The sequence below is a fragment of the Tursiops truncatus genome, chromosome 11 (assembly GCF_011762595.2).
Source record: "Tursiops truncatus isolate mTurTru1 chromosome 11, mTurTru1.mat.Y, whole genome shotgun sequence".
Taxonomy (NCBI): domain Eukaryota; kingdom Metazoa; phylum Chordata; class Mammalia; order Artiodactyla; family Delphinidae; genus Tursiops; species Tursiops truncatus.
In genome coordinates, this window is record NC_047044.1 from 79305074 (window position 1) to 79329578 (window position 24505).

The 24505-nt window shown below is 34.3% G+C and overlaps 1 protein-coding gene across 37 annotated transcripts in view; it reads right to left on the bottom strand.

Annotated features, from left to right (window-relative positions):
* CCDC91 (coiled-coil domain containing 91) overlaps window positions 1-24505 on the bottom strand; it is a 417526-nt gene that overhangs the window by 216137 nt on the left and 176884 nt on the right. For 36 of the 37 annotated variants that reach the window (XR_012324470.1, XR_012324473.1, XR_012324472.1 and 33 more), the window contains one exon: window positions 6172-6249. The exons of the other annotated variant lie outside the window; for it this stretch is intronic. Coding sequence is in view for 26 of the 36 variants with exons in the window: in XM_019935888.3 (XP_019791447.1) it covers window positions 6172-6249 (78 nt within the window). In the remaining 10 variants the exon portion in view is untranslated. The remainder of the gene's footprint in view (window positions 1-6171; window positions 6250-24505) is intronic. 37 annotated transcript variants of the gene reach the window in all.

Here is a 24505-nt window from a genome sequence, read left to right on the forward strand (position 1 = left end):
CAACAAAATACTAGCAAACAGAATCCAACAGCACATTAAAAGGATCATACACCATGATCAAGTGGGGTTTATCCCAGGAATGCAAGGATTCTTCAACATATGCAAATCAATCAGTGTGATACACCACATTAACAAATTGAAGAAGAAAAGCCATATGATGATCTCAATAGATGCAGAGAAAGCTTTTGACAAAATTCAACACCCATTTATGATAAAAACCCTGTAGAAAGTAGGCATAGATGGAACTTTCCTCAACATAATAAAGGCCATATAGGACAAACCCACAGCCAACATCATCCTCAAAGTTGAAAAAATGAAACCATTTCCACTAAGATCAGGGACAAGACAAGGTTGCCCACTCTTACCAGTATTATTCAACACAGTTTTGGAAGTTTTAGCCACAGCAATCAGAGAAGAAAAAGAAATAAAAGGAATCCAAATCGGAAAAGAAGTAAAGTTGTCACTGTTTGCAGATGACATGATACTATACACAGAGAATCCTAAAGATGCTACCAGAAAACTACTAGAGCTAATCAATGAATTTGGTAAAGTAGCAGGATACAAAATTAATGCACAGAAATCTCTGGAATTCCTATACACTAATGATGAAAAATCTGAAAGTGAAATTAAGAAAACAATCCCATTTACTACTGCAACAAAAAGAATAAAATATCCAGGAATAAACCTACCTAAGGAGACAAAAGACCTGTAGGCACAAAATTATAAGACACTGATGAAAGAAATTAAAGATGATACAAATAGATGGAGAGATATAGCATGTTCTTGGATTGGAAGAATCAACATTGTGAAAATGACTCTACTACCCAAAGCAATCTACAGATTCAATGCAATCCCTATCAAACTACCACTGGCATTTTTCACCGAACTACAACAAAAAAGTTCACAATTTGTATGGAAACACAAAAGACCCCGAATAGCCAAAGCACTCTTGAGAACGAAATATGGAGCTGGAGGAATCAGGCTCCCTGACTTCAGACTATACTACAAAGCTACAGTAATCAAGACAGTATGGTACTGGCACAAAAACAGAAATATATATCAATGGAACAGGATACAAAGCCCAGAGATAAACGCACGCACATATGGTCACCTTTTTTTGATTAAGGAGGCATGAATGTACAGTGGAGAAAGGACCGCCTCTTCAATAACTGGTGCTGGGAAAACTGCACAGGTACATGTAAAAGAATGAAATTAGAACACTCCCTAACACCATACATAAAAATAAACTCTAAATGGATTAAAAACCTAAATGTAAGGCCAGACACTATCAAACTCTTAGAGGAAAACATAGGCAGAACACTCTATGACATAAATCACAGCAAGATCCTTTTTGACCCACCTCCTAGAGAAATGGAAATAAAAACAAAAATAAACAAATGGGACCTAATGAAACTTAAAAGCTTTTGCACAGCAAAGAAAACCATAAATAAGACGAAAAGACAACCCTCAGAACGGGAGAAAATAGTTGCAAACAAAGCAACTGACAAAGGATTAATCTGGAAAACATACAAGCAATTCATGCAGCTCAATATCAAAAAAACAACCCAATTCAGAAATGGGCAGAAGACCTAAATAGACATTTCTCCAAAGAAGATATACAGATTGCCAACAAACACATGAAAGAATGCTCAACATCATTAATCATTAGAGAAATGCAAATCAAAACTACAATGAGATATCATCTCACACTGGTCAGAATGGCCATCATCAAAAACTCTACAAACAATAAATGCTGGAGAGGTTGTGGACAAAAGGGAAGACTCTTGCACGGCTGGTGGGAATGTAAATTGATACAGCCACTATGGAGAACAGTGTGGATGTTCCTTAAAAAAATAAAAATAGAACTACTATATGATCCAGCAATCCCACTACTGGGCATGTACCCTGAGAAAACCATAATTCAAAAAGAGTCATGTACCAAAATGTTCATTGCAGCTCTATTTACAGTAGCCAGGACATGGAAGCTACCTAAGTCTCCATCAACAGATGAATGGATAAAGAAGATGTGGCACATATATACAATGGAATATTAGCCATAAAAAGAAACGTAATTGACTTATTTGTAGTGAGGTGGATGGACCTAGAGTCAGTCATACAGAGTGAAGTAAGTCAGAAAGAGAAAAACAAATACCGTATGCTAACACATATATATGGAATCTAAAAACAACAACAAAAAAAAAGGTCATGAAGTACCTAGGGGTAAGATGAGAATAAAGACACAGACCTTCTAGAGCATGAACTTCAGGATATCGGAGGGGGGGAAGGGTTAGCAGTGACAAAGTGAGAGAGTGGCATGGACATATATAAAATACCAAGCGTAAAATAGATTGCTAGTGGGAAGCAGCCGCATAGCACAGGGAGATCAGCTCGGTGCTTTGTTACCACCTAGAAGGGTGCGATAGGGAAGGTGGGAGGGAGGGAGATGCAAGAGGGAAGAGATATGGGAACATATGTATATGTATAACTGATTCACTTTATTATAAAGCAGAAACTAACACACCATTGTAAAGCAATTATACTCCAATAAAGATGCTAAAAAAATAAAACCAATTTCATTTTACATTTTTTTCTCTATTTACTAAGTAAATAAATTTTATCTTATTTATTTGGCATTTTTCACTATCTTTTCTAATGAAATATTTTTTCAAACTCATCAACAATGTCTCAATTCAGCTTGTAGGGGGAAAAAGTGATTGATTACATCTAGTACAGGACAATCAGAAGAATGTTAAGATTCCCTAGCAACCAGGAACGGTGTTAGGAAGGTGCCAGATCCAGCTGCATATTTGAGTAAATGCCTGTATGGGTAGGAGAGGCAAGGGTGTGGAGCATCTTTCTTCCAAAAGATTGAGGAAAGCTGTGGTTTTAGATTTCTTACTTCCTATGTTTGGTATGCATACGTTAATGGATATAGAATATATATTCCATTGGACCAAGAACTTTTATTTTGTTCAGTGCTGTATCTATGATAGTCCTTGACATAAAGAAGTTAATAATATTTCTTGAATTAAGGAATGAATAAATGCAAAAGATGTTCATAAAGCTTCTATTAGCAATAGTAATGAGAAGTTGTATTTTGGTTTTTTGTTTTGTCTTGTTTTGTTTTGTTTTTCCGGTACGCGGGCCTCTCACTGCTGTGGCCTCTCCCGCTGCGGAGCACAGGCTCCGGACGCGCAGGCTCAGCAGCCATGGCTCACGGGCCCAGCCGCTCCCTGGCATGTGGGATCCTCCCGGACCAGGGCACGAACCCGTGTCCCCTGCATCTGCAGGCGGACTCTCAACCACTGCACCACCAGGGAAGCCCTGTTTTGTTTTTGAGTTACCTAATGATTAATGAAACATCCATCAAAATGTTTATATGCTTTAAAAAACATATCTTTAAAGATATTCAGAAAAAAGAGAAGCAAAATAAAACAATTAGCACATGAACTTCTCACGCATGAATTTAGAATGGAAAAGAAATTGTTTCTTTTCTTGTTCCATAATGGGGTACAAATCAACATTTACATTATAAAGATCTCTAACCTACCAAGAAAACATTGCTTATTTTTCCTATCTAAGTTACTCTATTTTTTCCATATTACTATCAGGTTGATTGTCAGTATGTTTCTAAGACACCTTGATTGTAATATTTTACACAATAATTTATGTATCAGATGTATTCCTCTTAGGAGTACTGTAATATCTTTGTGCAAAATGTGAAGCTCAGAATAAATCAATAATATGGAAAGCTATATGAAAAGTATTTACACCAAAGTTCCCTACTATAAGAGAATTTATATAGTTTGCATATTAACTGACTACAAGTATAATATCATAAATTAAATTTAACTTCGTAGGATACGTGATTTGATACCTAATCCTTTAAAGCAAATTGTAATATTTAATGCCTGAAATCTTTAAATTCCCTTTCTAAATGAGTGTCACATAATAATATGAGACAAAGAAGAGGTGAAATGAGTAGCTCTCAACTAAGTTTCTTCAAAATATAATTTGCAAAATATATTTGCAAAGTTGTTACATACGCTTTTAAACTCATTCATTGCTAGTGTTCAAAGTAATACACAATAAACAAATTTTCAGCAAAGGAAATATGTGGAGTTAGAGCCAAAAAAAAATTTAAATATCAAATGCTGTGCTTTTCAGAAAAACACAACAATATAAGTACTTTCAAAACATTTAGACACTGTCAAAGTGAAGTAAGTCAGAAACAGAAAAACAAACATCGCATATTAATGCATATTTGTGGACTCCAGAAAAATGGTTCAGATGAATTGGTTTGCAAGGCAGAAATGAGACACAGATGTAGAGAACAAACGTATGGACACCAAGGAGAGGAAGAGGGGGTGTGGGATGAATTGGGAGATTGGGATTGACATATATGCACTAATATGTATAAAGTGGATGGCTAATGAGGGCCTGCTGTATAGCACAGGGAACTCCACTTTGCTATACAGTAGAAACTAACACAACACTGTAAAACAACTATACCCCAATTAAAAAATAAAAAACATTTAACTTAGAATTCATAAATATAAATGAGTAAAATATAAATTCATCCAAGAATATATCACTTAATATGCCAGGAGAATTATGTAAATTCCAGTATTTTAATTCTTCCAACCCTTAGCCTTAGGAAAAGAAGAAGATGGTCCAAAATAGTTCCTATACTTTTCCCCAACTCAACAACTGTAAAGCTGGTTTGTATTAGTAGAACTAAAAATTCACATTATGAAAAAAGAGCCAAAAATCACAGCTGTAAAAACCAGCCATTTTTTAATAACCTTCTCAACAATGGCACAAGTTTCTATATTAGTGTGGTTATAAAAATGACCTTTCGTGTCCCAAGACATATCTACCAATTATTTTAATACCTTGGAATTTTAAAAAAAGTGCTTTTCACTTAAATTCTTGATCTACTTCTTTTTCTACTTTTATCCAAATGACTTGTTACAGGAAGCTTTTTGACATTAAATTATCAGCTAATTAAAATGAAATCAACTTCTATCATGTCTAGGAATGAAGCTGAATCAATAAAATTGTCTATATTCCACATATGGTAGAAGGATTTTTTAAACATTTATTGTAATAATTAACAATAAAAAAATAAACTAAATGCCTATTTATACAGGTATAGTTAAACCAATTATGGGGTGTGTGTGTTTGTATATACACATATATGTATAATATGTGTATGTATATGCATATATATGTTTGTATATGTGTATATATATGTATACACACATATATATACATATATATATACACACTGTGGAATACTATAGAACAATGACAAAAATAGGATAAGTTTATATATACTGACATGAAAATATATACTGACAAGTAAATATAGCAAGAAACAAAACAACAGATTGAGTAGAACAACATTTTTCTAAAAGGAAATCAAAATTTTACAGCATGAGTATACGTGTGTGTGTGTGTGTGTGTGTGTGTGTGTGTGTGTGTGTGTGTGTAAATATAAAGAAAAACCTCTAGAAGGATGCACATCACACCATTCTCACTGGTTACTTCTGGGGAGAATTTTTTGAATTTGATTTCAACAAGAATGTATTCCTTAATTACTTGATGGAAAAAAATGATCTAACGTGAAATTTAGGGGGGGAAAAATTTTGTTATTAAACTCTCAATTTACTTTAAACGATTAAGCTTATGCAGGCTTAGCTTATCCAGAATAATACTGCATATATCACTGATACTGACATTTATTATAATTTTTATTATTACTTAAATGTACCCAAATCTATTTAATTTAAGAAAAAAAGCTATGACAATAATTTTCAGATTTATATCACACTTTTTTTTTCTATAAAAGGTGGAACCAGAGTAAAGACCAAAGAAGCTAATAATCTAGCAATTAATTCTACAGTATTTTGTTTTCAAACTTCAATCCTGTGTTCTCAAATATTCTGTAAGTTCTCAAATGCAGAGCAACATCTAGCATTACCTTTGTAATCTACTAAGTATGCTTTCAGTGAACACTTATTAATCAGTTGAAAGGAATTCTATACCGAAATAAGACTACACTATAATTCTATAATTTGTGTAGCATATGTCTATGTGTGTAATTTTTTTTTACTAAAGTTTGCCAAAGTTTAAAAGAATAAAGAAAACAGACTCTCAAACCGCTACCTTATATTCATCCACAATAATGCTGAGGGCTTCATGACCAGCTTTCCTCATGTCTTCCAATTCTTGTTTATGTTTTTCCTGAAAGAAAGCAAGAAACTAAGCCATGATTTGTTCTTTTGACAAAATAACAACACACCATTGACTTCTGTATCTATAAGTGATTGAGTAGCTTGTGGCACACAGCTGCAAACAAACAGAAAAACTATTAAAAAAAAAAGTTCTGTTTAAAAGCACTCTGGAGGGCTGTGGCAATGAGAAATTAAAGGGAAACAATAACTGAGAAAGGAAAACCATGCTGCGAGGTAAGGTAACACATGGCAATGGTGTTATCCCTTGGGGCATTTGGCAATTCTGGACCTGGATCTAGAGACAGGAGGTCCTGTGTTATTTCAACAAGCCAGAACCTTTTTTTTTTTTCATGACTTCTCTAGTAACATATACATGCCAATAGTTTAATACATAATAAAGTTTGAGAACCACTGGATTAAGGTAATCAACCCCCCATTCTACCTTCCTAGGAAAGCAGAGGCTTACCTCTCTTTGGAGAATGTTAACATCCTACACAGAGGCTTTCCAATTTTTCAAACACAATGTACAGCTTTCAATGCAAAATTATCAGAGATGGTAACAGATGAGACCAAAGAAACAGAAAACAGAAAAGACGAAAGAAACAGACCCATGTGTGATTCAGAAATTACTTATCAAAGAGTTTAAAATATGTATGAATAATACATTCAAGAAAATAGAGAAGAAATGGAGAAAACAGATAGGATAGAGATTTTCTTCAGAGAACCGGGATTCGTAAAACAGAAATTCTACCGTGAGAAAAAAATGTATTATTAACAACACAATAGATGAGGTAAATAGTAGGTGAAACAGCAGAAAGCAGGATGAGAGAACCAAAAGACAGTGGGGGAAAAAAAAAGAAACTACAGCAGAAAGAGAAATAAGTGATGGAAAATACAAGAAAAAACTTTAAAAAGACATGGGACAGAGTAAAAAGATCAAATATACATGTAACAGAAGAATTGTTAACAAATAATCCAAAGAAAGAAGAAAAAAATTAAATGTAGCAAGATGGCAACAATAGAGTGATGAAGAAAAATAGAAAACAAAAATTTCTAACATTATGCATGAATTCAGGGTATTACAAAACCTACAGATATTTCTAATAAGCAGTAAGATATTATTAAATATTAGAGCAATAAATATGAAATTTTAGATGAAATGAAAAAACTCCTATGAAAAAACACAACTTAACAAAACTGAAAGAAGATGAAATAAAAACTCTGAAGAGTCCTATATGTGTTTTAAAAAAATTGAACCTGTATTAATTTAAAAACCAAACAAAATAAAACTTCCGACCAAGGAAACCATAAGCCCAGATGATTTAACAGGTTGATTTTAATAAACATTTAAGAAACAAGTAACAGAAACCTTACACAAAATCTTCCAGAGAATAAAAAAAGAAGGAATACTTCCCTACATATTTTATTAAGACAGCATATTCCCTTATACTAAAATCTGTAAAGATAAAATTATGAACCAATCTCTTTTATGAAAACAGAAGTTAAAATTCCACATAAAATATTAGCAGATGGAATCTAGCAATACATAAATAAGATAATACATCTCAACCAAGTGGGATTTATTTTAGGAATGTCAGGTAGGTAGAAGTGACGTACACCATTTCAAGCTTGAACCACAAAGACTCCAACACAATCCTCCACACATTCCCTTTTTCCCCCTATTTGCTTGCTGATGTCAATGCCTAAGATGACAATTAAAGTCACGTGCTGTGAACGGCAGCAGGGCCTCTATCAGCCTGGGACCCTGAATGACTGCACCATCACCCCAGTGGACTTAGAGAGAAAATTAACTATATTTAGGGAAAAGATAACACCAACAGTTCCTGTTCATTTACTGCCACCCCTTTCTCATTTATAAGCTCCCCTCATTTACTATGCCTTACTTATTCACAAGTTCTATTTCACTGTCAAATTCTAATTGCCATTTCCAGTATATCACTTTATGTAACTTTCTGTAGCTAAGTCATTCTTTCCCAAAACAGCCTAAACATAAAGGACCAACAAGGGCACTTATTATAAACACTGATTTTTGTTGGTATGATTATCAATCTATGGCTCACAGCAGCAATCTTTTTAAAGTCATTTTCCCATTTCTGTCAGAGTTGTTTCAGTAAAAACTAAATAACATAGCAGCTAAATCCAATTACCTGGTAAAGCAAGCTCATACGTTCTATTATACTAAAAAGCAAACACATGTAGGCAGCACTACCAACTCATCACTTTGGAACTCCCATTCAGGTCAGGTTATCTCACTAATGGTATGTGACTGTCTCATAAAATGACCTAGGAGGGCAAAAGCATCAATTTCTATGCTGAATATTAACATAGATTTTGTTTTTCTTAGTTTTTAAGATTAAAAAAAAGTAAATAGAAACATTTTTCTGACACTTTCTTTTCACATCATAGTGGAACATCTTAGGCAGTTCTTGGGATGCATATATTATACCTTAAGACCAATGATTTATGACAAAGTCATATAAAACAGGTTACATGGTCAAACAAATTGTGGAAATTAACAATATATATTAAAATATTAGACCTCCTACAAACCCACAAGTAAAGAAATTTGTTGAACTTTACTAAAACCAGCATTTTTCAGACTTAACTAATTAAATATTAATTTACTTTTTTTCTCTCTCTGGACAATACCTATTACCAACTAATCAGTTCAGAATTGAAACTGAGAACCAAAAAGGTCAAGAAAGCTTTCTAGAGTTAATCAGTCTAAAGCAAAGCAAATTAACCTAGATCCACTAAGTGAAACTGAGAATATAATCTATTTTTACCTCAGTAATTAGAAATTGAAGATGAATATGCACCATTTCAATTATAAAGTTTGATCATTCAACAACTATGTTCTGAATAATGAACCATTAAAAAGTATTAGTGTGCCATTTAAGGCACACATAGAGTACATTATATTAAGCAATTCATATAAAAGGTTTTTTCTAATAGACATTTTATAAATGATCAAAATGTTCTATGACATTATATTTTATTATAATTGAAAATAAACACTTAGTCAATGGCTGTACCTTCTCACATAGAAGGAACAGCAATCCAGTGCTTTGCATAGTGCCTTAGAACACAGCAGCTGTTCACAAATGTTTGTTGGATTACGCTGAAATTCTCATTATTGACATAATGGATTTCTATAATCATTTTAGATATCAGAACTAAAATTTTGAAATTATATTCAATGTGTACTTCATAAGAAATTTTTACATAATGTAGAGATGCTCAGTGATATTCATCATTCAAGATAGAAAATGTAGACTCTGAGAGTACCATGAAATTTACAGTTACCGATCACCTAAAATTTTCCCAGATGCCATTAGTTTATACCAAATTTTCTTTGTAAGCATTATATTTAATTTAAACAATAACTATGTGCCTGACTCTGCTAGCCTCTGGGGACAAAAAGATGCTGAAAATATAATAGTTATCTTCAGCCTAGTAATACAGAAGATTGACTAACCTGTATACAGTAACTTGAAAGTGATAATGAGTACGAAAGGATTTTGTTAATGAAGACAAAAATAAGATATTATTACTGCTGCTACTGGAATCACATTTGCTACTGCTACTTTTCAATAATGAACAAAACCCCTAGACCAAAGATCAGCGAAACCATAGAAGGCTAAATAACACATAAACAAACTAGAAGAAACAAAAAACTATAGAATACTCTACCCAACAACAACAGAATACACATTATTCCCAAGTGGAAATGGAACAATCTCCAGGATAGACTATATGGTAGGCCACAAAACAAATCTTAATAAATTTTTAAATACTGAAGTCAAAGTATGCTCTTTGACCACAAGGGAATGAAATTTGAAATAATTAATAGTGGGAAACTTGAGAAAATTCACAAATGTGTAGAAATTAACACATTCCTAAATAACCAATGAGTCAAAGAAGAAATCACAAGGAAAATTAAAAATCTATATATAAAAAAGAAGAATTTCAAATCAATAACCTAACCTTTCACCTTAAAAAACTAGAAAAAGAAGAGCAAACGAAACCCAAAGCAAGCATAATGAAGGAAATAAAAAGATTAGAAAGAAAATAAATAAAAGAATAGAAAAAAATAGAGAAAATCAACTGGACCAAAGTTGGTTCTTTAAAAAAAGTCGACAATATTGACAAATCTTGATTGACCAAGAAAAAAAAAAAAGATGACTCAAATTATTAAAATCAGGAATGAAGGAAAGGACTTACTACTGAATTTAAAGAAACAAAAAGGAGCATATGAAAATATTATGAATAACTGTATGCCAATAAATTAGATAACAAGGTTGTAATGGACAAATTCCTAGAAATATGTAAACTACCAAAATTGACTCAAGAAGAAACAGAAAACCAAACAGACTTATAACGAGAATAAATCAGTAATCAAAAAACTTCGCACAAAGAAAATCCCTTCTTTCAGATGACTTCAGTGGTGAATTCTAACAAATGTTTATTAAAAGGATTAACATCAATATTTTTCCCCAAAATAGATGAGGAAATATGTTCTAACTCATTCTATGAGGCCAGTATTACACTAATCCAAAGCCACACAAAGACAACACAAAAAAAGACAAAGTGATGTGTCTTATGAATATGGATGAAAAGTTCCTCAAAAAAATAGCAGCAAGCAGAATCCAACAGCATATTAAAAAGACTAGGATCAAGTGTAATTTATCTCAGGAATGCAAAGGTGGTCCAACATACAAAAAGCAATCCATTTAATACACCACATTTAAACAATGAAGGAAATAAAACCCCACATGATCATCTCAGTATGCAGAAAAAGAGTGACAAGATCAAGCATATTTTCACTATAAAAATACTCAACAAACTAGGAATAAAATACAGTATCCTCAGCCTGATAAAGGGCATTTGTGAAAAACCCACAGCTAACATCATAATATTGTCAGACTAAAAACTTTCCCCTAACATCAGGAACAAGACAAGGCTGTACACTCTTGCCACCTCAAACATTATACTGAAATTCTAGCAAGGGCATTAGGCAAGAAAAATAAATAAAAGGCATCCTTGGAAATTATTATATCAGAAATGAAGAAGTAAAACTATCCTTATTTTCAGAAGACATGATTTTACACATGGGAAACTGTAAAAAATTATTAGATCTAATAAACAAAACACTATTAAATCTAATAAGTTAAACAAAGTTATAAGAAACAAGGTCAAGACAAAAATCAGTTGTATTTCTATATATTTTCAATGAACAAACTAAATATGAAATAAAGAAAACAATTTCATTTACAATAGTATGAAAAATGATAAAATACTTAGAAATATTTTTTTACCAAAGATGTATAAAACTTTTTACACTACAAACGACAAAACATTGTAGAGTCTTAAAACATGTAAAGACATCCTGTGTTCCTGGATTGGAAGACTTAGTCGTTAATCCCAAAATTTATCTGTAGATTCAATAAAATCCCTATCAAAATACCAGTGACTTTATTTTGCAGAATCAGACAAGCTCATCCTAAAATTCATATAGAATTGCAAGGGATTATGAGTAGTTAAAATAATCTTGAAAAAGAAGAGCAAAGTTGGTGGACTTATACTTCCCAATTTCAAAACTTAGCACAAAGCTGAAGTAACCAAAACAGTGTGGTACTGGCATAAGGACAGAGAGTCCAGTAGAAAATAAAAATGAGACTCCCAAAATAAGCCCATACATCTATAACCAATTGATTTTTGACAAAAGTAAACAAGTCAATTCAATAGCAAGAGAATAATCTTATCAGCAAATGATGGTGGGATAACTAGACACACATGCAAAAGGATAAATCTGGAACCCCACTTCACATATGTATAAATATTAACTCAAAATAAATCAAATTCCTTAATATAAAAGCTAAAACTATTAAATTCTTGTGGGAAAAATAGGTGCATACCTTTGTAACCTTGGATTAGGCAACAGTTTGTAAAAATATGACACTATAAGCACAAGTGAACAATTTTAAAAATACATAAACTTCAAACTTTGTGCATCAAAGGACAGTATCAAGGAAGCAAAAAAGCAGCCCACTAAATATGTGTAAATAATATATCTAAGAAAGGTCTGGTATCCAGAATGTATACAACTCTCATAACTCAGCAACAAGACGACAACCAAATTTTAAAAATAGGCAAAGAACTTGAGTTGATATTTCTCCAAAGATACAAACGTTCAACATCATTAGCCATTATGAAATTCAAGTCAAAACCACTGGCATCCACTAGCATGGCTATAATTAAATAGACAGAAAATAAGTGTTGGCAAGGAGGTGGAGAAACTGAGACCCTCACACCTTGCTGGTTGAAATGTAAAATGGTGTTTCCACAGTGAAAAACATTTTCGCAGTTCCTCAAAAAAATTAAACATAGAATTACCAAATGTCCCAGAAATTTCACTCCTAGTTATATACCTAACGGCACTGAAAATATACATTCACACAAAACCTTGGACACAAATGTTCTATCAGCATTATTAATAATAGCAAAAAAAGTAAAAACAATGTAAATGTTCATCAGCTAATAAATAAACAAAATGAAGTATTATCCATACAAGGGAATATTATTCACCCATAAAAGGAATGAAACGATACATGCTTTAACATGGAAGAACCTTGAAACCATTATGCTAAGTGGAAGTAGCTAGACACAAATGGCCACATATTGCATGATTTCATTTTATATGAAATGTCCAAAATAGGTAAATCTAGAGATAGCAAGTACATTAGCAATTGCCAGGTGCTGGGGGAGAGGGAACTAGGGAAGAACTGATTAATGCATGCAGGGCTTCTTCTTGAGGTGATGACACTATCTGGCACTAGATACTAGTGACAATACAACAACATTGTGAATATACTAAAAAACACTAAACTCTACACTTTAAAATATTTTAAATGGTGAATTTTATATTATGCAAATTTTATCCTAATACAAAAAAACACACTGGTGCAAGAAAGAAATAATATGTTTGTATCAATTTAATTTCTAAGCTGAAAGGTGTTTTTCTTTGATTTTGTTATTCATTTCTAATTTTGTTTCATTCTGATCAGAGAACGCTGGTTTTATAATTTTACTTCTTGGAATTCAGTGGGGTGAAAGATTCCTCATAAACAACCAAGAGAATAACATTTTTGAATGCCGCGAACCACTTGCAGCTTTTAAAATTGAAAATCAGTTAGCTGTATATAAATCCTGATTCACATTTTCTTTCTTTGAATATCTTAATTATGTTACATTATTTTTTGGCATGAAGTGTTTTTTTTAAAAGTCTGCCATGGATCTAATTTTCTTTATTTTATATTTAGATTGATAATACAATTTCTCTTCCAGAGTCACTTTTGAGAATAAAAGGGTTTCTATTAATAACTGCACTAGGATAACTAGGATAACTGCACTAGGATAAGAATGATCCTGAGCAAACCAAAAAGCAGAGTCATTGTAGTTACAGACTTCCAAGGTGTTCTTTTGAAGGATACTTTCTTTAAAGTCACTAGATTGTATCTCATAATTGACTGGGGTCTATTTTCCCAGGTACACATGTGCACTTTCAAAATAGGCCTTCTTTTATTTCCTGTAAGGTGGGTGAATTACATTTTTCATATAGCTCTGTTTCACCTCTTTAGTTTTCTTCTTCAGGGACTCCAGTTATACCCATTTTGGATTGGGTTTGCTTGTTTTCTATAATTATTCCTTTCTCTCAAATTCTTTCTTCATTTATATGATAGTTTTCATTTTTCTTTTTGCCATGCTTTATTATTTTCTTCTTTCTATAGTATTACATTTACTCTTCTTTCAAGCTTCGTCTTCATTTTAGAATTTTTTCTTTTATGTCTAATTCTTTTTTTTGTCTATCAGCTATATCTTCTTATTTAATTCTTCTTTTCTCATTTCTGAACCATTCTACTTCTGATTTATGCTGTTCTTCAAATGCTTCCATCGTTGTACTCAGTTCCACAACAATCCTTTTCTCGTATCCACGTACCAGTTCACCCGTAGGTATTCCTGAATAAGGAGTTGAGGTTAGCCTGAAGAACTCTCCCAGCTTCACGATTCTAGGGCTCCCTCTTCTATTGCTATTATAAGGTAATTAAAAATTTTTCCAGGGTAGCCACTTCTCCAGTACTTTCTGATATCTGCTTTCTCTGAACCCCTCCCTTACCAGTATCTGAACATTCTCCTTCCTTCAGTGTCTGTACTACTCCCTACCATTCCCCTTACCATGCACCTCTGTACTTTAAGAAGGGTACTTTCTCGGTATTTCCAAAAGAAATGAGGGCTCAGAGCACTCAGCCAGTTTTAGCTGTTGTCCTCAGATCTGTCTTCTAACTCCCCTACTCTGATTGGGAACTGTTTCTTTTGGGGTGTCCATATTTGGGTCTCTAGGCCCTCAGGACCACCCTAAATCCCATTTATGTTCCCTTCCATCACTCAAGCACAGATGTGATAGACATGCACATCTTGTTGCTGTCAATAGTTCAGCTCTACCAGCTTGTGCTCCAGAATTCATATAAACACAACTGTCATCTCTTTTATTCTTTCTGAAGATGGTATTTATGGATTTTTTTTCCTTTATCTTAGTCTAATTTTGTAAGACAATCTGAAAGATTCAAAAACTATGCCTCTGCTGCTGCCAATCACCATGCCAAATCCACCCCTTTTCGTTCCTGAAATATTTTCTTTACTTGGTTCTTCTCCTTCTCAGTCTGTCCTGTTGGCTCCTTTTCATCGCCCCAATCTCGAAATGTAGGAGTTCCCCGAGGATGAGATCTCTTCTTTAACTGTTCAACTTCTAATTAACCTTAAGTATTATCAACGTACAACTCAAATTATATATCCAACCCTGCCATGGCTGACCCTCAGATTTATTTATCTAGCTGCCTATTAAGGTCTTTACACATATATCTATAAGAAATCTCAAAGTTAACATGTCCAATGTCAAACCTTTTATTTTCCTCCACCAAACTTCCAGTTGCTCAGACAAAAAAATCCTAAAATTGTTTTTAATTTCTCTCCTTTTTTCCCTCACAATCCACATGCAATACCTCAGAAGTCCTACTGGCTTGACCGTTATATTTATTTCTTTAACAGAATCTGAAATAATACGACTGTGTGCCAGGCACTGTTCTAAACCCTTTGCAAATATCGGTTCATTTATTTTACTTATTTAAACCTAATATCTCCATCTCATGATCTAAAGTCTGAGCACTGGTCAACACTGCCACTGCTACTTCTCTAGTCCACACCACAATCATTTCCCAACATCTCTGCCTCTTTGAGTCTGCCCTTCCTCCAATACTGCAGCCAAAACAGTCCTTTAAAACTTTAGGGCAATCACAAAGAATGTAAGTTTTATGATGGCAGGAATCGTTCACCACAATATCCACAGGACCTAAAATAGTAGCAGGCACAGTGTGGATGCTCAATAAATATCTGTTAAATAATGAAATATCACACTTCTGGATCAACATTCCTAAGTAGCTTCCACATTACTGCAAATAAACTCTATAATCCCTCCCATAGCCCAAAGCTATACCCCTCTCTACCTAAGTCTCTCCATCTGTTGTCATTGGCCTTCCTCAAGTCGTTATAAGCACATTCTTACCATAAGGCTATTGAGCTTGTTATTCGCGATGCTTGATACACTCTTCACCCCAGATATCCCACACTCACTTCCTTTGGATACTACTCAAAAACCAGTGTACCAGAGAGACGTTCCCTGACCCACTGTGTATAAAATAGTGCACACTCATCATTGCCCACTAGTCATGCTTTATTTTTAATCATTGCTCCTATCACTACTTATTGTTTTGTACTTATTCTTCATTGCCAGTCTCCCTTATATATTGGGGAAGATACTGATGGCACTCTAGCACTATGGCACTTGAGAAGGTTAGGAAAAGACAGATACTAGGCAGATTTCAAAGTCTAACATTAAGTTCAATTTGGGAAGGTGAAATTTCACTTGCCATTCAATACACATATCTCAAATGGTGCCTTGTATATATTGTCTGTTCAGTAAATAAGAAATGAATAAAAAAGAGATTGAATGGAAAGGATTTGAAGGCCAAATACATTTGGGAAGTGAGAAGAGTGTTTCATTCTTCATCAGAGAGAGTTATTTAACATCATAATAAGAATGTTAAAAATGTATTTAAAACTTGGTCTCCAAAAAGGAGGCTACTTAATAGGTTCACATATCTGTTTGTTGAATGAATGAATGAGATTATGATCAATGCTCTTTTTCTGATATAAGCCCAGAATTTAAGTTAATAAACACATTAATTAATTAATCAATTAACATCTTTGGGCCCGTTTCTAATAAATGAGGGAGTTGGATTAAATCATTTCTAAAATACACTTCCAAATTTCTTAATGCTATTCTATGATATTGTATGCTAAAATTAGATCAATCAACCCACTTTGCTTACTTCAAAGTTACTGATGTTAATCATACAACCACACTGTAACAGTCCAGGCTGCCCACTTACCAAAAGAAAAACACAGGAATAACCAAATAGTCATACATGGCCTGAAATTCTTATTTCAAGAATATAGAGCCAAAAACTTACAACTTCTCTTCAAAGTAGTCAAAACCAAATTTGACCACAATGATAGCTTTCTTTCAAAATGTCAAACCCAAAACTATCACTACAAAGGGAAGATTCAGAAAAATGCTCTCACCTTAAATAAAACTACAGACTTTTAAACAAGAAGAGACTTTAAAGGTAAGCTATTCCAATGTATTCATTTTACAAATGAGGAAACTGAGGCCTAGAGAGGCTAAGTTTGTTCAAGATCACTGAGTTATCAATAAGGGCAGGGTGAAGCCTAAATCACATCTTCTGATAGCCAGCCCAATGTTTATTGAAAAATATCATGACAAAGACTGAACTATTTGAGTATATTCCAAACTGCTCCTCAACAGGTTTGTTTTCTATATAAAAATAACTAACGTGTCATAAGTCACTCCTTCTGATGAAAACAAGACATAAACGGGTCACTTTTGGTAAAACTTGAAATAGTCATTCACCAATTCATTACTGTCAACCAGAAATTCTGGTCTGACAAAAATGTGTAAGGTGCTTTTCAAACATCATCAGAAGCACATTCTAATCAATTCTCTACTACCCACAATCACTCCAATACCAACCTCTTGCCGAAGTTATTAAATATACATAGGTCTAATAGTTTTAATATGCCTGCACATGATTGGTGTTGAAAAATTATCTTTGAATAAATACATGTCAATAGGAATCACATAATTAACAAATATAGATGCTTCATGGGAAAATGAGAAATTAGCAATGTTTTAAAAATAACTTTAAAATTTCATTGCTATATTGATGACAAAACTCAATTCAGATATTTGAATCACAATTCATACAAAAAAAAAATTTTAAGCCCAAGCTTATGGGAAAAACATTTTGTAATTCACATTATATTATCGTTGGTCATTGTGAAATCAAGTAGAACCCATACTAATCACCTCTAATAAGTTAATCCATGCATAGCAGCAGAATCCTCTCCAACAAAGATGGTAAAAGTGAATATCTGGCTGATGTATTTGGAATGACTTACTACAGTACTTTACCAAAAGAGAGAAGGAAGGAAGGTAGGAAGGAAAGAATGGACGGAGGGAGGGACAGAAGGAGAAAGGAAACTCCAAAGTCCAATCAATCATTCTATTCCACCCATTAGAAAGCAGTTGCTTTTCACCTTCCAAATTCTTTGGCCAAGAGCAAGTCTATAATTAGATGGAACATAATTAGCAGAACATAATTAGCTAATATAGTTTGATTGAGAAAGGTTTCCTAATACACGCTTCATTACCACTTTCTCTGAAGCCACAAGATTATATCCCTTACAAAATAACTAATCAACTATATTGGATAAGGCAGCCATAAATATCTCCAGATATTCCAAAAGGAAATGTGCAGGGCAAGAAATCAAAATACAGGTAGTGGGATAACATCTAACCAATGCACTGAAAGGTTCTGACTCAGAAATGGTATAAAATCCTCCCACCAAAATCTGAAGAATCCAACATACCAACATGGCCTAATTGTAAATGTCAGAGAAGCACAAAGTAGACGAGATTATCCCATAGGCACCTACTTTATCAAAACAGAACAAAAACAGCAACACATGACCTCTCCATCTCTCACTCACCCCACATTTGACAGCTGCAACAAGCTTAGCTGGTTTCTAAAAGAAAGCACGTTTTACTGGCATGACACAGCATAAGTCTTTCCCACTGAAAAAATGTTTAATCTTTACCTCCTCACTCTATCTCATTTCTTAGTTTCTCTATACAATCAGTAACAACACATGACAGAATCCTTCAAAATCTTACCAAGTTAGTTTCACAGACTAATTCAAATATTTAGCCAAATATAAAATAGGAAAAAAATATAACACAAGCATGAAAGAATCAGCCTAAAAGTATAAAGTAATATTACATATGGAAATAAAGCATTAGTGCCATAAAGTATAAAGTAATATTACATATGGAAATAAAGCATTAGTGTCATAATAAACTGTACCCAGTACTGAAACAGACACCCTTAATATGTGTGTCCCTTTAGCGTAAGATTTCCAAAATCTTTCAAAGGATTAATTTTCATCTCTGGCCCTATCCCGTTAATGGCCACCTTAACACTGCATGGATTTCATCAGCACACAGATCTAGAACCATCAGCTTTGTGGCCTCCTCTCAATCAAAAACAAGATAACAAAACAAACTTCTGGAAGTTTTCTAACAGATACAATGATGAAGGTATGCAAAGAACCCCACAATGTGTTCACACCAGCACAGAAGTAATTGATTTTCTATATGCTTACAAAACCCAGATATGGCAATGTCATGTCCATGTCTAAACCAAACTTTTAAGAAAGAATTAGTAGTTAGCAAATGAGAAACGAATAAGCAGGCCACAGCTAATTTCTTGTTCTAAAGATGGAAACAACTACTCAAGTGAAATTCGTAAGAGAAGATGATATGTTTGTAACAGTGTCATTATTGTTGTCATTATCATTTCTCCATTAGCACAACATCTCCTCTACCAACTACAATCTGTTAAAGAATAAAGGCCAAATCCTGCAAAGTCTGAGAATACGGTCTCTTGCATAACTTTGGCTAAATTCCTGGCTAATTTGTTGATTGGATTGGCTCTACTCCCACTGCTACTTCAATGTCACCTTATTATTTGCTCTAAGAGGAAAGGCAGGAACTCCACTCTGCGCCTGATTTAAAAGAAATCACTATTTATCTTCGACTTTGTTAAAGTCTTCAAAGACAAAGTGCCTTGAGAAGCAGATGCTCAAAACTAACTCAAGCCAAACAGAGGACAAAAGAAAGGAATGGAAAGGAGAAGGGGAGGAAAAAAAAAAAAGATGAAGGAAAAGAGGGAGGGAGGAAGGAAGGAGGGATGGGGAGGAGGGAGGAAAAGAGGGAAGAGCAGACAGTTTGCAACAGTTAATGGGAAAGACTTATGCCTTATGTATATATCTACAAACATCATCCCATTCAATAAGGATGTGAACCTCTTCAAAATTCTTCTAATTTCTTATGATTTTTCCCATCTTAGGCCTACTCTCCAAAGTTTGGCTGTATTTTAATTCTGGTAACAGAAAGGGACTTTCTAACAACACTGTTTCTCAAAATACTTAACATTTTGATTGAGAAAAGAAAAATGGCTTAATAAAAATCATTTTTTAATGTTTTGGTCATTTGTCTTTATATTCTGAGTGTTTCTGTCCACAGTATTATGATTTGCCTTCACATTTTAAAAGACACTGAGATTCATCTTTGGTGCTTGTAGTGGGTTGAATTGTGACACCACCACCACCCCCCCAAAAAAGCTATGTTCATTCACATCCTGAGCGCTGGTATCTGTGAATGTAGTTTTATTTGGAAATAGGGTCTTTGGTATCCCAAGATAAGATTATCTTGGATGAAGAGTGGGCCCCAAGCCTTAAGATGTGTTTCCTTATAAGAAAGGAGAGTGAGATTTGAGACACAGAGATACAGGGATGAAGGCCATATGAAGATGGAGGAAAAAATGGACTTCAGCTGCTTCAAGATAAAGAACATCAGATGTCAGCAGAAGCAGAAAGTGGCAAGGAAAGATTCTCCCCTTAGAACCTTTTGGAGGAAGCACAGGCTTGCCGACATGTTGATTTTAGATTTCTGACTTCGATAACTGTGAGAGAATAAATTTCTGTTTTAAGCCATCGAGTTTGTGGAACTCTGTAATTGCAGCTTTAGGAAACTAATACAGATTTCAGTGCTGAGAACAGGGGTGATACTGTAACAAATACCTAAAAATGTGAAAGTGGCTTGGGAACTGGATAGAGGAAGAATTTTGAGGTGCAAGACAGAAAAAGCCTAGACTGTTTTGAAGAGATGGTTGCTAGAAATATGGACACTGAAGGTGATTCTAGTAAGGGCTCAAAGGAAGTGAAGAGCATAGTAGAGAAAGCTATCATCCCAGAGAATATGATGAAGTTCCACGTTTAGTGACAGTCTTCTAAACAAAGTATTGAAGGTGTGGCCTTGTTTCTCCTTGCTGCTCATGGTAAAATGTAAGAGGAAGAGAGAAAAACTGAGAAAGGATACATTAAGCAAAAAGGTACCAGCACTTGAAGATTTGGGAGGTTCTCGGTCTATCAGATTGCAACGGATGCTAGAATTAGAAAACTCACTTTTGTGAATTTGCTCTGAAAGGTGGTGACTAGACAAGTTTTTGCTCAAAAGATTAGGTATGTCACTCATGGATCCAATCAATTATCCCAGCAGAAGCCACAGAAAAGAAATGGGATTATATAGAAAGGCTCTATGGAGAATACACCTGTCTAATGGCATGAATCCTCTCAACTTACACAGGAGATCCACAAGGCTTTTAAGAATGTTATACCAGCAAGCCTGGATGGACTGAAAGAGACAGAAATGGAAGGAAATGAAAGAAGACTATTGGATTTCTGGGATTCTACAAGGAGGAAACAGGCTGATAGTGCTATGTGGCTGCAAACATGCATTACCTTTAAGAAACAGGAGGATGACCCTGAGGGCAGAGCCATGGGTACAGAGGCTAGGGCCATTTGCCCAGATGCAGAAGCTCAAGCCATGGGTGCAGAGGCCTGCAGAGTCAGACACAGAAGGTGACAAAGCCATGAGTGTAGAGGGTGAACAAGCCACAGCCATGAGCACAGTGGGCAAATGAGCTGCAGTCATGGGCCCAGATACTGACCAAGCCAAAGCCACAGTTCCAGAGGCTCACTAAGCCAGAGCTTTGGGTCCACAGGGTGGAGCATCAAGCCACAGAGAATTATTCTCAGGGCTTAAAACAGCACAGACCTTGCCCTTCTGTTTTTCAAACTTGCTTAGATCTGCTGACCCCTTTTTTATTACTTCCAGTTTCTCCCTTTTGAAATAGGAATGCCTATCCCACACCTGCTCAGCCACTGTATTCTAGGAAGTTGATGACTTGTTTTATAGTTTGGCAAATGTACCAATGAAGAAGAATCCTGCCCCAGGATGGATCATATCCAGTCTCAGCCACATGTGGTTTATATAATTTAGATGATAACACTTGGGATTTTCTAGCTAATGATATTTAGATGAGATTTTGGACTTAGAGCTGATGATGAAATGACCCGAAATTTCTGGGGATGTTGGAATGGGGTGAATGTATTTTGCACTTTGGAAGGGCAGGAATTTGGGGAGGTCTAGGGGGCAAACTCTAATGGGTTGAATTGTGTCCTTAAAAAGATATATCCATGTTCCTAATTTCTGGTACCTATCAATGTAACTTCATTTAGAAAATAGTCTTTGTAGTTGTAATCAAGGTAAGGACTGTGAAATGAGATCATCTTGGATTTACAGTGGGCCCTAAATCCAATAATTGGTTTCCTCTTTTTTTTTTTTTGAGGTATAATTGATATATAACATTATATTAATTTCAGGTGTACAAAATAATGATTCAATATTAGTATATATTGCAAATGATCACAAGAATAGGTCTAGTTAACATCGGCCACCACACATAGTCACAAACTTTTTCTCTTGTAATGAGAATTTTTGAGATCTATTCTCTTAGGAACTTTTAAATATGCAACACAGTATTTTTAACTATAGTTATTATGCTTTACGTTATATCCCCAGGACTCACTTATTTCATAGCTGGAATTTTGTGCCTTTTGACCCCCTTCACCCATTTTGCCCACTTCCCACCCACTGCCTCTGGCAACCACCAATCTGTTCTATCTATAAGCTTGGTTTGGTTTTCTTTTTAAAATTCCACACATAAGTGAGATGATACAGTATTTGTCTTTCTGTCTGACTTATTTCACTTAGCAGAATGTCCTCAAGGTCCATTCATGTTGTCACACATGGTAAGACTTCCTTCTTTTGATGGCTAAATAATATTCCCTTACATATATATACCAATCTTCTTTATCCATTCATCTGTTGATGGACACATAGGTTGTTTCCATATCTTGGCTACTCTAAATAATGCTGCAGTGAACACGGGGTACACATATCTTTTTCAGTTAGTATTTGTATTTTCTTCAGATAAACACCCAGAAATGGAATTGCTGTATCATAATGGTAGTTCTATTCTTAATTTTTTGAGGAACCTCCATATTGTTTTCCACAGTGGCTGCACCAACTTACATTCCCACCAACAGTGCATAAGGGTTCCCTTTTCTCTGCATCCTCAGAAACACTTGTTATTTCTTGTCTTTTTGATAATAGCCATGCCAACAGCTATGAAGTGGTATCTCACTGTGGTTTTAATTTGCATTTCCCTGATAATTTATGCTGAGCATCTTTCCACATATCTGTTGGCCATTATTAAGTCTTTTTTGGGAAAATATCTATTCACGTTTCTACCTATTTTTTTAATTTTCTTTTTTCTTTTCTTTTTTTTTTTGTTATTGAGTTGCATAAGTATATTATACATTTTGGATCTTAACCCCTTAATAAGTATATGATTTACAAATATTTTCTCCCATCCAAGAGGTTGCCTTTTCATCTTGTTAATGATTTCCTTTACTGTGCAGAAGTTTTTAAATTTTATATAGTCCCACTTGTGTATTTTTGCTTTTCTTGCCTTTATTTTTGGTGTCAGATCCTAAAAATCATCACCAATCCCAATGCCAAGGAGCTTACCGCCTATGCTCTCTTCTAGGAGTTTTATAATTTCAGTCTTTAATACATTTTCAGTTAATTTTTGTGTACGGTGTAAGAGAGTGGTGCAGTTTCACTCTTTTGCATGTGGCTGTCCAGTTTTCCCAACACGATTTATTGAAGAGACAATCCATTCTCCATGGTATATTCTTGACTCCCTCATCATAAATTAATTGGTCATATATGTGTGGGTTCTAGATTCTCTATGCTGTGCTACTGATCTATGTGTCTGCTTTTATGCCAGTAACATACAGTTTTGACACTACAGCTTTGTAATAGAATTTGAAATCAGGGGGTAAGATGCCTCCAGCTTTGTTCTTCTTTCTTAAGATTGCTTTAGCTCTTCAGGGTCTTTTGTAGTTCCATAGAAATTTCAGAATAGTTTTTTCTATTTCTGTGAAAAAATGCCATTGGAATTTTGATAAGGATTGCACTGAATCTGTAGATTGCTTTGGGTAGTATGGACATTTTAACAATATTAATTGTTCTAATCCATGAGCACAGAATATTTTTCGATTTATTTGTGTCTTCCTCAGTTTCTTTCATTAATTTCTTATAGTTTTCAGTGTAAAGTCCTTTCACCTCTTTGGTTAAATTTACTCCTAGGTATTTTATTCTTTTTGATTCAATTGTAAATGAGATTATTTTCTTAATTTCTCTTCGTGATAATTTTTATTAGTGTATAAAAGTTCAACAGATTTTTGTATATTGATTTTGTATCCTATAACTACTGAATTCATTTATTAGTCCTAACAGTTTTTTGGTGGAGTCTTTAGTTTTCTATATATTATATCCTGCCATCTGCAAATACTGTCAGCTTTACTACTTCCTTTCTAATTTACGTGGCTTTTATTTCTTTTTCTTGCTTATTTCTCTGGCTAGGACTTCCAGTACTATGTCGAATAAAAGTGGTTAGAGTGGGCATCCTTGTTCCTGATCTTAAAGGAAAAGCTTTCAGCTCTTCACCATTGAGTACTGATTGGTTTCAGGGAAAAGGTCATTTGACAAAAGAACAAAATGGAGTTTTGCTGCCAGA